The sequence below is a fragment of the Crinia signifera genome, chromosome 6, assembly GCF_055691185.1.
Source record: "Crinia signifera chromosome 6, ASM5569118v1, whole genome shotgun sequence".
Lineage (NCBI taxonomy): Eukaryota > Metazoa > Chordata > Amphibia > Anura > Myobatrachidae > Crinia > Crinia signifera.
Window position 1 is genome coordinate 280,148,418 of NC_139222.1, and position 15,262 is coordinate 280,163,679.

At 50.4% G+C, this 15,262-nt stretch overlaps 1 protein-coding gene across 2 annotated transcripts in view; it reads right to left on the minus strand.

The window, feature by feature from the left end:
- The window catches only part of TDRD1 (tudor domain containing 1), a 137,685-nt gene that overhangs the window by 81,747 nt on the left and 40,676 nt on the right, over positions 1 to 15,262 (minus strand). For both annotated transcript variants that reach the window (XM_083149757.1, XM_083149758.1), the window contains 3 exons: positions 13,162 to 13,222; positions 8,146 to 8,253; positions 6,721 to 6,906 (listed from right to left, as the gene is read on the minus strand). In XM_083149757.1, coding sequence (XP_083005883.1) covers positions 6,721 to 6,906; positions 8,146 to 8,253; positions 13,162 to 13,222 — 355 coding nt within the window. The remainder of the gene's footprint in view (positions 1 to 6,720; positions 6,907 to 8,145; positions 8,254 to 13,161; positions 13,223 to 15,262) is intronic.

Genomic DNA, 15,262 nt, shown 5'->3' on the forward strand with positions numbered 1-15,262 from the left:
GTGGAGATCCTGGCGACTGAGGTAGTCCGCCTCCCAGTTCTCCACTCCGGGGATGAAAATTGCCGAAAAGGCTATGGTGTGGCGCTCCGCCCACTGTAGAATCGGCTTCACCTCCTGCATTGCTCTCCTGCTCCGTGTGCCCCCTTGGTTCCTGATATAAGCCACCGCCGTGGCGTTGTCCGATTGGATTCGTATGGCTCGCCCCTTCAGCAGAGGGGTGGCCTGCACCAATGCTAACCGAATAGCCCTCAACTCTAGTACATTGATACTGAGTTTGGATTCCTGTGCTGACCATCTGCCTTGGAACTGATGTCCCAGCACCACCGCCCCCCAGCCCCTGAGGCTGGCGTCTGTGGTGAGAATGGTCCAATCTTGTTCCACAAAACTGCGACCCTCCAACAAATTTTCCTTGTTGAGCCACCATTGCAGAGACAGACGGGTATGAGGAGCAAGCCTCACCAACTGGCGCAGATGTAAATGGGATCCCGACCATTGGCTGAGCAGATCTAGTTGGAACCGTCGTGAGTGAAAACGACCGAAAGGTATGGCTTCGAAAGATGCCACCATCTTTCCAAGGAGCCGAATACACAGGTGGACTGAGACCTGGTGATCTTGAAGCACCTTCTTGACCAGATCCTGTAACTAGAGTATTTTGTCCAAAGGGAGAAAAACCCTGTTTTGGACTGTGTCTAGGATGAGACCCAAGAAGACCAGTCTCTGAGAAGGGATCAACTGCGACTTCTTGAAATTTAAAATCCAGCCGTGCTGGACTAGGAACTGACAGGTGTGGGACGCATCCCTCTGGAGCTGTGTTACCGAAGAGGCCTTCAGTAACAGGTCGTCCAGATAAGGGATCACTGTGACGCCTTGTCGTCTGAGAGCCTCCACCATGCAGGCCATTATCTTCGTGAACACCCGGGGTGCCGAAGACAGGCCAAAAGGAAGGCCCTGAAATTGAAAATGCAGGTTCTGGACTGCGAACCTCAGGTATTGCTGATCCTGCTCCCAAATAGGGACGTGGAGGTATGCGTCCTTTATGTCGAGAGAAATCAGGAATTCCAATGGCTCCAGACTTGCAATTACAGACCGAATTGACTCCATTTTGAATTTTTGATACAGAATGTAATTGTTGAGGAGTTTTAGATTTAGGATTAGGCGTAGGGATCCGTCTGGTTTTGGGACCGCGAACAAGTTTGAATAAAAACCCAGGCCTCGTTGTTCCCGGGGAACTGGGATTATTACTCTGGATTGAAGGAGGGTATGGATTGCCTTCTGAATCCCTTCTCTTTTTAAGGGATCTACAGGTAGTCCTGTAGTGAAGAACCTCCTGGGTGGTGGAAAGGCAAACTCCAAAGCGTACCCCCGCATTACGATGCTTCTTACCCAATTGTCCTTGCAAGTCTGAAGCCATTGAACCTGAAAAGCTTGTAAGCGGCCGCCCACCCTGGAGTCCCCCAGGTGGGCTGGAAGCCCGTCATGCCAAGGGCTTGTCAGCTGGCTTAGCCTCGGGACGCCGCGAGGCTGCGGCGGAGGACAAGGTAAAAGAGGACATGGCTCTGCCTCTGCCTCTGGCAGACGCCGAGGCGCCTCTGGTCTTTCCCCTAAACCTAGAGGAGCCTCGAAAAGACCGAAAGGATGGCCCCGCGAAAGCTCTCTTCTGTGGAGGAGGTGCTGAGGGCAAAAAGGTTGACTTCCCCCCGGTAGCCTGGGCAATTAGTTTGTCCAACTCCTGGCCGAACAAAAAATCACCTGTAAATGGCAAGGCCTCCACTGCCTTTTTGATTTCGGCCTCAGCCTGCCAAGACCTGAGCCACAGGGTACGTCTGGCCGAAATGGAGGAGGCGGAGACTTTTGCAGCCAACTCTGCCGAGTCCCTAGCTGCTTCTCCGAGGTAAATCGCAGATTCCTTGATATGTTCCGCCAAAGGGAGTAACTCCTCTCTTGGGCGGTTAGATAAAAGGCCCTGAGCCAACTCCTGAGCCCATACCTCCACTGCCCTGTTAACCCAAGCACTTACCAGGGCCGGGCGAATAAGTACCCCTGCATTGGTGTAGATTGATTTCAGTGTTGTTTCCAACCTACGGTCAGACGGTTCCTTCAGCGCCACAGCTGTTGGTACCGGTAAAGTTGCTTTCTTGGACAGGCGTGATACAGACGTATCCGCTGGTGGGGGGGTTTCCCACCGCATTCTTGATTCCTGAGGAAATGGGTAATAGATGTTAAAATGTTTTGACATCTGAAATTTTCTATCAGGTGTCTTCCAGGCCTTCAATAAAGGGGCCTCCAATTCCTCTGAAAAGGGGAAGGTAATGGAAGATTTTTTCTTCCTACTAAACAAGGAAACCTGTGAGGGAGGCTCCTCCTCCTCCACATTAAGGGTAATCCTAACTGCTGAAATGAGGGCTTTAATGCCCTGTAACTCATCTGGATCATCAATAGCCTGATCATCCACAAACTGTAAGTCAGGGTCAGGATCCTGTACAAACTCATCCCCTGCAGGGTCTGCGTCATCATCGTCCAGTGAGCCCGGCAGTTCCTGTAACAGTGCCGGCATTGGGTGTTTGTTTGAGACCCTTGGCAAAGTGGGTATCTGCTCCCTTGGTACCTGTACCGTCTTAACTAGGGAGTCAACTGAGTGGACCAGAGCCCTGGCCCATGAGGGTTCAGCTGCAGAGACCGAAGCCAGGTGATTATAGAACACCTCTCTGTCTCTGCGAGCCTCCGCAATCTCAGCTGTAAGAGCTGACATGATGGACACCATGTCACCCTGTGGTGGGACTGAGTCTGAACGCTCAGCCCTGGGTGACCTAGCATAGCAGGGTTCACACAAGTTAACCCCTTTCTTATGCTGTGTGAACTGGGTCTCACAACGCTTACACACAAAAAGCTTGTGTGAGCCCTTAGAGGAGGAACTCTTGGTAGACATTCTGCACACACTATCAGTTATAGAATAGTGAGAATAGAGAAAAACACTATCAGTTATAGAATAGTGAGAATAGGGAAAACAGGACAGATAGGGGAGAGGAGCCACCGATCCCACAATGAGCCCTGACCCCACCGTCTTCCGACACACCTCCACCCGCAGAAACAGCAGCACTCACGGTTTTGCGGTGTGGAGATAAGCGCAGGACCTGGAATCTCTGAGAGCCGTCCATCCTCCGTACTGCCTCGTGGGGTTAAGATGGCGCCGGGTCAGACGCTGTAGCCGCTTCCGGGTTAGAACTCCGGGCTGGCTTCCCGCGCGCCTGTCAGCGCGCGACTTTTGAGTACAGCAGTAGTTTTCCTCCGGTCAGCGCGCTGAACTGACCGGTGGCGACTGGACCGCTCAGGGGATCCCACGTTGCAGGCAGGCAGTGGCCATCTGCCTGCCTGAATGTAAAAAAAAAAAAAAAAACTATAAAGAATACAGCCTCCTAAGGAGACCTCTTTCCGGGGAACCGACTCCTCCGGCACTTTTCTAAGACTGGAGTCTGGAAGGGGGGATAAGAATCTAAAGTGCCGACTCTTCTAACACCCACTCTATCCCCAGTGTAAGCAGCATTCAGTGTCCCCTGGGAATGAAGGAGAAACATATAATAGACAGTTGCAGTGATATAGACCTGGCAGTCTATACGGTAGACAATGCAGTATGCATCTGAGCCAGCTTGTAATAGACATACAAAGCAGTGATATAGACATACAGTGCAGTTATATATACAGGTGCAGTGGATATACTGGCAGTCTATATGGTACAGACAACGCAGTCTGCATCTGACAGCCAGCTTGTATCTGACAGGCAGATAAACTCTGCACAGTCTGGGTCATGTTGGGAACCGAACCCATGACCTCTGCACTGTGATGCAGCAATGCTAACCATTGCACCATCCGCTCTGTCCTTTATGCTTCCGACAGGCAGTGATGGTGTTAATTCACAGGATACAATGTTGCACTTGGCTCTGCTGTGCCCACAGTTTGAACTCTGTCTGCTCTGTAACCTGACTCCTGGAGGAGATTATTACAGGGGAGCCCAGGCAGTGAAGGAGTGGAACCCCAGACTGGCTTGATAAGCTCTCTGTGTCCCTCCACACATGTTAAGTCAGCATGACATAACCAGAAATACATGGCCATATAGTACAGTGTAACACAGATTAAACTGACAGGCAGCTAAACTGTTAACAAACAATGCAGCATACAAGGGCAATGCAATTAATGGCACAAGGCTCCTCTCAGAGCACATTACTGTACAGTGTCCCGAAGGAGGGGTACAGGGGGGACATGCCCAAATGACCTGGCAGTGAAGGAGTGGAACTCCGGGTGGCTGTGAGCTCCTCCGTGTCCCTCCTCACATGCAGCAGGCAGGGATTACAGTGGCGGGAACTCTCTGTGCTGAGCACAGTTCCCTGCCTACTGTCCCCAGGTGGAGAGGCTGATGTGGGGGGAGCCTTCTCCCCCTGCTGACAAATGGCCCCCAGGGAGGTGTCCCCGCATACCTGGTGCCGCTGCCTACAAACCGTTTCCCTGGTGGTCCAGCGGGAGCGGGTGGCGGACCAGCCGTCCGCTTGCCAGCGCAGTCGGCAGGTCCCCCATGCCGAACTGCTGCAGCCGCAATGCCCCGCAAGCGCAATTGCGCGCGCTCCCAGCGGGGAGCGCGTTACCTTTTGTCAGGTCTCCGGCGTCCGGCTGTGGCTCCCCAGTGCCCGGGGGCCGCTGCAGGTCCCCACCCTCCAATGGCGATGCAGCTCTGGACCCGGGTGATGGAGCAGCAGCGCAGGTGTCTGCTCAGAAGCCCGGCGCTGCTGCTCTGTCACTGACAGAAGTCAGTGTAAAAGAAAAATGAAAAATAAAATATAAAAATCAAGTTAGGCTGCTAAATAGCAGCCCCTCTATTAGGTGCATCTGGCTCCTGCCAGCACCCGAAAAAACTGAGCTTCCTGGCCTGGAGGCGGGGTAGAGGAGGGGAGGAGCCCGACTGCCTGGAAGGCAGTTCAAGTTTAACCTAGGGTGCTGGTGCTCTCTCCCACTACCCACTGTAAAGCTGTGGCCCCTGATGTCTACCAAAGGAGAAAGAGCTGACCATTCAGAGACCTGTCCAACCAAAGCCACAGCAAGCTACAGACACCAACTTCCAGGGGCAAAAACAGAATGGGACCGCTCTAATCCAATACATGACCAGGAGAACAGAATGGCAGGGACAGCTCTGGTCCAATACCGGACAAGGAGAACAGAGAGGCAGGGACAGCTCCGGTCCAATACCGGACAAGGAGAAAAGAAAGGCAGGGACAGCTCCGGTCCAATACCAGACAAGGAGAACAGAAAGGCAGGGACAGCTCCGGTCCAATACAGGACAAGGAGAACAGAAAGGAAGGGACAGCTCCGGTCCAATACCAGACAAGGAGAACAGAAAGGCAGGGACAGCTCCGGTCCAATACAGGACAAGGAGTACAGAAATGCACCAAATGTGGCATGAGCCTTATAAGAAAACTGCTGTAGGACATGATGAAGTGCAGATGAAGCACCTCTCAGTCGCAGCTCGCCAGAATGGCCCAGCTGGTGAGATGGCGCTCCACCTGACTGGGTCACACAAGCGCCCCAGTTTCTGGGTCGTTGGGGGAAGCAAACCCTGCCCATCTCCGTTTCAGGGAGACAGGCAGGGATGGGGAACGAGCGGCGAGGACCGGTGGGGAGCTCCGTTGTAAGGGGACGCATGCGCGGCTGGCAGTTAGCACTCTGAACTCCAGACCCCTGCTGGATGACGCGTGCTTCATCTGTAGTAACACTTAAGCCGGCCATACACCAATACATCTTCCCTCTAACTATAACACTGCCCCCACACACCAACAGCTACATCAGGCCTGCCATCTTCTCTCCAACTAGTGAGGTCACTGAAGTAGGCGGGCAGTGCGTGCCAACATTTGCACTTTTTGAATACAGTGTACACACACATATATAAAAACGTACATAAATATGTAATATTAGGTTATAAAAGCTTAACAACACTCTTTAACCTCTGTGGGGAATTTGAGTGTTGCGCCTTTGGCAAACGTCACACTCGTCGGAACGGTCGCTCACCGATGCTCAGTCAGGGGACGGATGCCGGGGACTGCCCAGCATTTCATGGGCGTGCCTATAAAAATAGGAGGAGCGTCCAGAGAAACACTAGGCGTACCCCTTCGAACACAGGTGTGCCCATCTCCGTGCCCGCCCACAACTCAGCGGAAAGAGGCCATCTGAAATGTATAGACTTACTTTTCAGACAGAAGGCTGGAAAAAGAATTTAATGGTGAGTGACCATCGAAGGATTTTTCTTCTGTGTGGCAAATGTACCTGCTCACAAGGCCGGGCATTTAAACAGCGTAGTGAGCAGCTCTGAATCAGGCCCTAAGCGCCATATAAAGAGCAAACACATAACAAGTAGCAAAGAATCACAAGGACATCCTCACCTTCTAGGGCACACCAAATAAGCAACACATGACATTAATTGTATGTACAAGGAGAGCAGCCACCCCCCCCCCCCCCCCCCACCCCACCGGTTGCCTGCCAGGGACCCCTGCGCTATAATCAATGCAGAACCATGTTGGGCTTTGGAAATGTCCCTGACGGTCCAATGGGAGCGGAGCACCGGGCCCTCACTGTAAGCCCCTCATCTCTGCACCCTACACAGCGAATTTTATTTTTTGAGCCTTATAACATAAAACGTGCAGATATATGAATATACGGAAGGGTGCACAAAATGCAGCTCACCTGGTCCTTGGAGAACTTGCCGACGCAGACTTCCCCTGTGTCAGGTGTGTAACCTCTCTTCATATGATCCGGTTTGGAATAGATATTTTTCAATGACTCAGATACCTTTGTGAGATTTTCCAATGATTTGTCATCATAGAATTGGACATAAAAATTGCTTGGGCTCGAAAATTCCATCACATATCCCTGTTTAAGAAAGAATAAAAACATAGATATACATACAGACATAAGCAACTGGCATAAAATATTTAATACCGTATTTACAGATGGTGCCCCTCTCATGCTTGCGGGGGCTGGCGATAGAATCGCCAACCATCGAAAGGGGGCGTACGCACAGGAGACGCTTGCGCGCCCCGTTCTGACAGAGCTCCCCGTCGCCGCTCCCATGAAGTGGAGACTGTCAGGGTCCCACCCCCCAGCTCGCGTGTCCCAGTCTAATGGAGTGCCTCTCCGCCAATGCTCGCCAGCGGGGACATTTTGGCGAGCGTGGCAGTGAATAAGAGGGGCACCATCTGTATTTAAAGGTTACAGGGGAAAACTGCGTTCTTGAGAATATGCAAATATAATTAATGGCCACCAATAAAGTGACCCAGCATATGTTGGGCCACCTCAAGCTCCGCCCAGCCACCCTGCATTCCGCTTTCCTGCGCCACTTTCTTCCTGCAAGTCTGACATGTAAAATCCCCTGTCTGTCGTCTGATGCTCCTCTTTACCCTGTCCTCATCGTTCCCCAGTCTGTCCTGCAAAATCCGATCCCCTCTCCTCTGTCCTGTTCCATACCGCCCCCCAAATATTTCCTATGTTCCTGGTCCATCACCTCTTGTGCTAGGCTAGGCTCTGTATAGCAGTGGGCCCAAGCACACGCTGTGCAAGTATATTGGAGAAGGGACAGTCCTGAGAGAATTATTATAGACTAGAAGGAGTATGGAAGAGGAGATTTAGGTCTTACCTATTCATTATTTCTCTACAAGGACATCAGGGGACACAGGGCTAATGCTGGGTAGAGGAGTGGGAGCTTATTTACTAGCTGCGCCATCATCTGAGCGACGTTGCCCAAGCTGGCTCCTGAGAGGAGACTGAAGCTGCGGGCATCGCCTGCGCATTGTAGCAGCTTGTGCATCAGCCGTCCTGTACATAGTCCTGGAGGGGACAAGCCAGCATTACAGGATGTGCAGGACAGCAGTGCTGGGGCCCATGTACTACTGGATTTACCTCTAGAAGTCATAACCAGGCTTTGTATACACTTAAATAGTGAAATAGACAGGCAGCTATCAAGGTAAAGCTAACACAGTAAATTGCTAACAGGCAGCTAGAGTGTTAATGCAGTACACAAAACACAGCAAGTATACAAGACATACAATGGAAAGAAAAATGGAAAGTGTACAGCTCATTACAGTGACATGTCTGTGCTTTGTAAGACATTACCTGCACCTCTGCCCCTTCCGTCAGGGCTGGCGTCTGTAGATCATACAGTGTAATCCTCCTATAGTCCTGGTCATTCCTGTCATCAGACGCAGCAGCACATGGCTTGGGCTACATAAAAGACATAGTAACTGTTAGCCGATAGCATGAGATGGACGGAACGTCACAGGAAGAACTGTAACTGCCTATTCGTGTCACTACCAATAAGGGGATTTACCTGTAAAGGCCTTAGTAAGCCAAGGTGGATACTGTGAACCGTGGGATATCCTTGGTCTGGAGGAACCGGGCACCAAGGAGTTTAATTTCTTTTCTTTGAAAAAGAGTACAGCCCGTAGCTCCTCCCCCATACCCCCTTGTTGTCCCAAGACACCAGTTTAAACTTTACAAGCCAAGGAATAGGGATAGGTGAAAGAAAACTACTCAAGATAAAAACAAGATGTGAACTAGCAAACAGAGCATATACGAAACTTAAACGGTACTCGACTGTATGTAACTTAAAACATCTCAGGTAAAATATATCTGGATTTTTGTCTTACCTGTAAAATCTGTTTTTATGAAGAAAACCCTCTGGCCTTCAGGAAAGACCTCTCAACAGCCAAACTTGTGATGGTCGGGATGGCGGCACAGGCCCCGAGACAGTAAGTATGGACGTAGAGGCAGAGGCCATGGTGGAGCAATAGAGATAGATAGATTGAGAAGGTCTGGATACCATGCCCTTCTCAGCCAATTTGGAGCTACCAGGATCACAATTACGTTTTCTTGCTTTAGACGCCATAGAAGACGTTGAAGAAGTTGCACTGGTGGAAAGACCTAGATCTTTTGAAATGGCCACGGAGCTGAGGGAGCGTCCACAAGGTAAGTTAGTAGATCCCTTGTCCTAGACCTGTAGAGGGAAGCTTCTTGTTGTGGCGCGACAACATCAGGTCCACCTGAGGGCGACCCCAGCGAAACGAAAGGAGGGAGAAGACATCAAGATTCCCGGGAGTGAATATGTAGGCTGCTCAGGAAGTCGGCCTCCCAATTTATTACTCCTGGAATGTACACCACTGTTAGCGACACAAGATACTTTTCTGCCCAAACCAGAATCGGTGTTACCACTTTCATGGCCCTTCGACTTTGTGCTGCGCTGATGATCTATGTATGCGACAGCACTCACGTTGTCCGATGGAGTCGGACAAGTCTGCAATGGAGCAGAGATTCCAAGGGCGCAATAAATGGCCCTCAACTCCAGGATATTTATCGAAAGTCTGGATTCATGGGTTGACCAGCGGATCTGGCAGGAGTGGTCCTCCACTACAGCCACCCATCCTTGGAGGCTCACATCCATTGTCAGGATGATCCATGAGTGTTTGGCAAAGGAGCGTCCCTTGGAGAGATTCAACAACCAGAGCCACAAAAGGGAAAAATGAATCTCCTGTGACAACAGAAAAAACTTGATGTTGAAGTGTGAGCGGTTCCACCGAGCAAGAAGCGCCAGCTGAAGAGGATGGGAAAGGAACTGACCAAATTCCACCATGGGAAAGCATGATACCAAATTTCTCAGCATCTTCATACTGATACTCTCCGATGTTGAGGAAACGAATGAAGCATTGACCGTAGTTCCTTCAGTTTGTCTTGGGGTAGGAAGACCCGCTGAGATGATGTGTCTATCCATGCCCCCAGGAGAATCATGGACGTGGCTGGAATTAAAGTTTTTTCTCCAATTTATCAACCAACCGTTAGAATGGAAGAGGGTGATTCTCATCTGAATGTGAGATTGAAGAATTTCCTGAGACTGACCGAGTAGTAAATGGTCATCAAGATAAGGGAGAAGGCCAACACCTAGTAGGTGAAGCTGAGCCGCAATCACCGCCATGACCTTCGTAAATACTCTCGGGACTGTGAAGAGTCTGAATGAAAGGGCCTGAAATTGGAAGTGGGTGTCCCTCACTGCAAATCACAAAGCATTGATGATCTTCCCGGGTCAAGTTGTGAAGGTACGCATCTGGGATGTCCAAGGATGCCATGTAATCTTTCAGTTCTAGGGACTGAAGAATGGATTGTAGGGATTACATTCAGAATTTGGGGACCTTGAGAAACAAGTTAAGTCTCTTTAAATTGAGGATGGGAAGATCCGCCCGGCTTGGAGACTAAAGATTTGAGCAAAGCCGGAGTGTCTGAGTGAGAGGTACAATGACCTGTGACTCCAGAACTGTTTAAATGGCTGATTATAGGGCGGTAACTTTCTCCCGATCTACAGGATGTCCGGTTGAAAAAAACTAAACCAGAGACCTGAACGGAAAGGCAAGATAGTTTAGAGTTGATCGTGTTCCCACTAGGCTGTTCTAAAAGAGCCTGCCTCTGAGCATGGGGAAACACAGCACCGCCGTAGATGGCGATGCCCGGCGTTTACCCGGCAGTAAAAAGACTTCGGAGTCGGCTGGGCCCCTTTCAGGACTGAGGTGGCCAGGCCCGCCCACTTTCGTGATGGCAAGGCCCAGGCACACCCCTTTTGTGCTGTCGGTAGGCCCAGTGCGACCCCTTATGCTGCCCTCGAGCAGCGGCACCCTGCCCTTTGAAGTTCCAAGAAGAAACAGTAGTTGAGGTTTGCCAGACTCCAGCAAAACGAAGAAGACAACCCCCCACTGCAAAAGTCACTGGTAACTGACTGTTGGCGTCAAGCTGCCGGTTTCTCAGGCTGTTTAGGAACCTGACGTCAAACCTTGTTTAGGTTAGGACTTCTGACTTTATTTGAAGGAAGGCTGAAAAGACTAGGATTGTTCCTTACTATGGGGACAAAAAGTCCTATTAGTACTCTTGCTAGGTTTTTGTAGGTAGAAAAATCGGACTTTGATGCTGCAAGGTTAGCAACGATTTTGTCCAGCTCCGGACCAAAAAGCACTGAACCAGAAAACGGTAACGCCTCCATAGCCTTTTTGGATTCATTGTCAGCTTTTCAAGATCTGAGCCATAACCGAAGATGCTGAAACCTTGGAAGTAACAATACCCAGGTCTAAAGCACACTCAACCAAATAGGTCCCTGCTTCTCTTATGTTGTCCATAAAGTCAACATATCTACCCTGCAAGTAATAGATTGCCAGCCAACATTAAGGGAGTTACCCCACTGACCAATTGCCATAGATGTCCACGCACCTGCATTTGTATGAACTGATTTTAAGAATTGTTCTATTTTCTTGTCAATACATCCGGGAACGGCAATGTTGTAGGTTTAACCAACCTAGTCACATGGGCATCCACAGGAGGTGGTAAATGCCACTTTTTATGTTCTTCTGCTAATGGATTGAAATCAGAAATTCCTCTGGACACTAAGAATTTCTTGTTACTATGTTTCCATGCCTCTTGAAATAACCCATCTAGATCTGATTGAGGAAAAACTGCAGGACCCTTCTATTTCTGCTTGAACACAGGGACATCCGAAGGAGGTAGTGAATCTGGGTCTATTATGTTTAAAACCATTAATTAAGCTGTCCACTCTAGCCTGAGTCATGTGAGTCTCTGGCGTAGCGGACAAATCCTCTACCTCAGTGATGGCTAACCTTGACACTCCAGCTGTTGTTGAACTACACGTCCCAGCATGCCCTGCATCCGTTTTAGCATTGCTAAATAGAAAAACTCTAGCAGGGCATGCTGGGGTGTGTAGTTCAACATCTGGAGTGTCAAGGGTTAGCCATCACTGCTCTACCTGTTCCTGTGAATCCGACTGATTATCAGAGGCATCGTCTGACTGGGAATCCTCTATATGTTGAGACACAGAGGTTTCCAGGCGGACGGGTCTCTGAGAATGAGATGCACCTAAAGCCTGTTGTAGGGAGTAGGAAAACTGAGACTGATCCCTGAACGGACTGCGACAGGCAGGTATGGGGGCGACTGTACAGCTCCTCGCCATCTGAAGTCTTGAGGAGCTTCCGTCAATGGGAACGTAGTAAAACCGCACGGAGATAAAAGGGGGCGGGGCTACAGTGTAACCCATCTGGTCCTGGAACCACCGGCTACTGCTGCTAAAAAACACTGGTTGTTCAGCGGTTATATATCCCTGAATCAGTGTCCAAAAACCTTGGTGGTCTAGCGGTTTCCACAGTGAGAGCTGGACTCTGATGCCTCCTCCCCCGGTGGCGTCCCCGTCACTGGCGGTGTGAGGCGCTAGTTCGGCCTCCCGCTACGCTGGGAGTCCGCATACCTGTCTCCCCCATGGCTGCGGCTCCCTCCAAGTGCTGGGAGTTGGCTGGTGTGAGCTGACGTGAGGTACGACCCCGGGTGAGATGCGGGAACTGTTGGAGCGTTGCTCCTCATTCAGTAAAAAATGTAAACGAAATATACAATAAAAAGGAAGAAAGATCAGGACTGAATACACAGCCCTCTCCTACAGGGTGCCGCCCTGTTCCTCAGAGCACCAAGGAAAAACACTGGTGACTGAGGACAGGAAGGGGGTATGGGGGAGGAGCTACGGCTCAACTCTCTTTCAAACAAACTCAACTCCTTGGTGCCGGTTCCTCCAGACCAAGGATACCCCACAGGTTCCCAGTATGACTATATATTACAGCAAAATCTATCATCTCACATATTTAGCCAGATCTGTCACTCATCCCCTGTGTATATAATGCTGGGCGGGGTTACAAGAGTGATTGACAGCGTTATACACACAGATTCTGCCTTAAGATTCTGCCCCCCCAGCGTTCTACACAAACCCGGCCCCCATAAGGAAAAGACCAGCGTTATACACACCACCACCCCCTTTGAAAACACCGCCCCCGCCCACAGCCAGGGCTACAGCACACGCCCACCATCCACCATTATACACCACAGCCAATTGGTGTAGGTGAGCGGGTCCCACCCCCCAATGCGAGAGGCTCTGCCCGCACACACACACAGCCGCACCCCCCGCAAACAGGTCCGACCGCACCCCACCACAACTGGTCAACATTCTTAGCCTACAAATATACAGTATCTCTGCTTTCTGCAAGTACCAAACATCTTATTATAGACAGCCACGACAGCTCGAACCTGCTTAGATTCTGTTACCTTGGGGTATAGCTTCGGATCTTCTCCTCCTCCTGACAATTTTTTCCCATTTGGTTCTTTTCTGAAATAATTTTGCAGAAGCTTATTAGCAGGGTCAAGGCAGAGTTACAGAAACAGACAAGTTACACTGCATTCTTACACATTACAGGTTGCTCATTACATACAGCACAACTAAAACAGTAGAGCAACAGCGCCTCCAACTGGTTCCCCATGAAATGGCACAATACGAACAAAGTGCATTTTTCAAGATTAACACAATTTCTAAGATTTGTATTCAATAATGTCCTGAAAATGTATCAGAAGGAAGGCTGGATTAGGGAGACCCCTGCTGCCCTGGGATGCCCCATAGTGAGAACACAGGCAGGGACCACTCTCGCAGGATGCGAAGTACTGTTGGGACTGAGCAGATAGATGTAGGTCTGCACAGCATGCAGAACCTGTAAGCATGGACACTGCTCTTGTCCAATCAAAACCATTAGTCAGTATGTTCTCATGGTCAGAATTCTGACAGATAAATTGGTATTCAGGCATTCGATCTACAGTGTCTAGGTGGACAATCAAAAGGTCGAAAACTTGGTCGACATGAAAAGGGTTGATGCGAGTTTTTCATGATTTTTGGGGGGTAAAAAACAGACTTGTTCACACTTTACCATCCACATGGGCAGAGAGTTAGATTATAATAGTTTGGCAAGTGCAGCACACCTAGACTTTATGATTGTAGACCTTAACACTAGATTTAAAAGATCATAACCCATAAATGAATGTAGGGTTCTGCTGCTATTGGGGTGTGGCTAAAATAATGTCAACACTGTCAGTGTCAACATAACCTACTGAAGCTCACTGGGAATGGCAGGCCGAAATGATGGGGTATAGGGGGTGGTTAGATGATATGAATGGGATCAGCTGAGCATATTAGTGTCCTGTGATAGCATGGTTTTATTACACACAGCAATATGTAAACAAAAATGTTGGATAACGGTAGTGTGCTCCCATTATTTGTCCCTATTTTACACCAAAACTTATATTACATTGGATAGGTGGGGGATCCGTTGCACAAGATTGGGAGACTCAAATTGCATAATATGATTGGCCCTCTATTACAGTATGTGATTAAGTGAGACATACAGTATCAGTAGATCACAGGGGTGTGCTACCACAGACAAAAGGAGTTAGCAATTTATTGATAGGAAGGAGAAAGGTTTTAGTGTTCCCGCTAGGCTGTTTTAGCGGGGCGCTGCGCCCTGCCTGATTTCTAAAGGGCAAAATGTGCCCTGCCCCTCCAGCAGCGCCCCGCTAAAAGAGCCTGCTGCCTGACTAATGTTGTGCCCGGGGAAGCTCCAGGCACCGCAATCTTGGCGGCGCTAGGCTTCCCCGGCAGCTCACGGACTTCGGCGGGGCCAGGTCCGCCCCCTTGTACGACGGAGGAAGCCCGGGCACGCCCGCTTTGGTGACGCGGCGGCCCGGGCACGCCTCCTTTGGTGACGCAGGGGCCCGGGCACGCCTCCTTTGGTGACGCAGGGGCCCGGGCACGCCTCCTTTGGTGACGCAGCGGTCCGGGGACGCCTCCTTTGGTGACGCAGCGGCCCGGGCACGCCTCCTTTGGTGACGCAGCGGCCCGGGCACGCCTCCTTTGGTGACGCAGCGGCCCGGGCACGCCTCCTTTGGTGGCGCAGCGGCCCGGGCACGCCTCCTTTGGTGGCGCAGCGGCCCGGGCACGCCTACAACGATGACGTCGGCGGGCCCGGTCCGCCCCCATCCCATACAGCGGCGCCCTGCCCCCAAAAATTCCTAGGGGGAACACTAGGCTTGTCTTTAGTGGTGCACCAATTTGCAAGAAAGAGATCGTAAAATATACCTTTTATTAATTTAAAAAAAGGACTGCGAAATATGGCAAACCTGAAACACGTGTGAATGACAGTGATTTGAAGATGTCCGCACAGCTTCAGATCACTGCGGACGTCTTCAGATCACTGTCATTCACTGTTGTCTGTGCATAATCAGTCCTTGTCAGGACTCTAATGTATTGTCTTATTGTCTAACGCTGCCTTAAGTACCAATCCGACTGACTGTCGGCACTGAGCGTGCCGACTAGCACACGCCA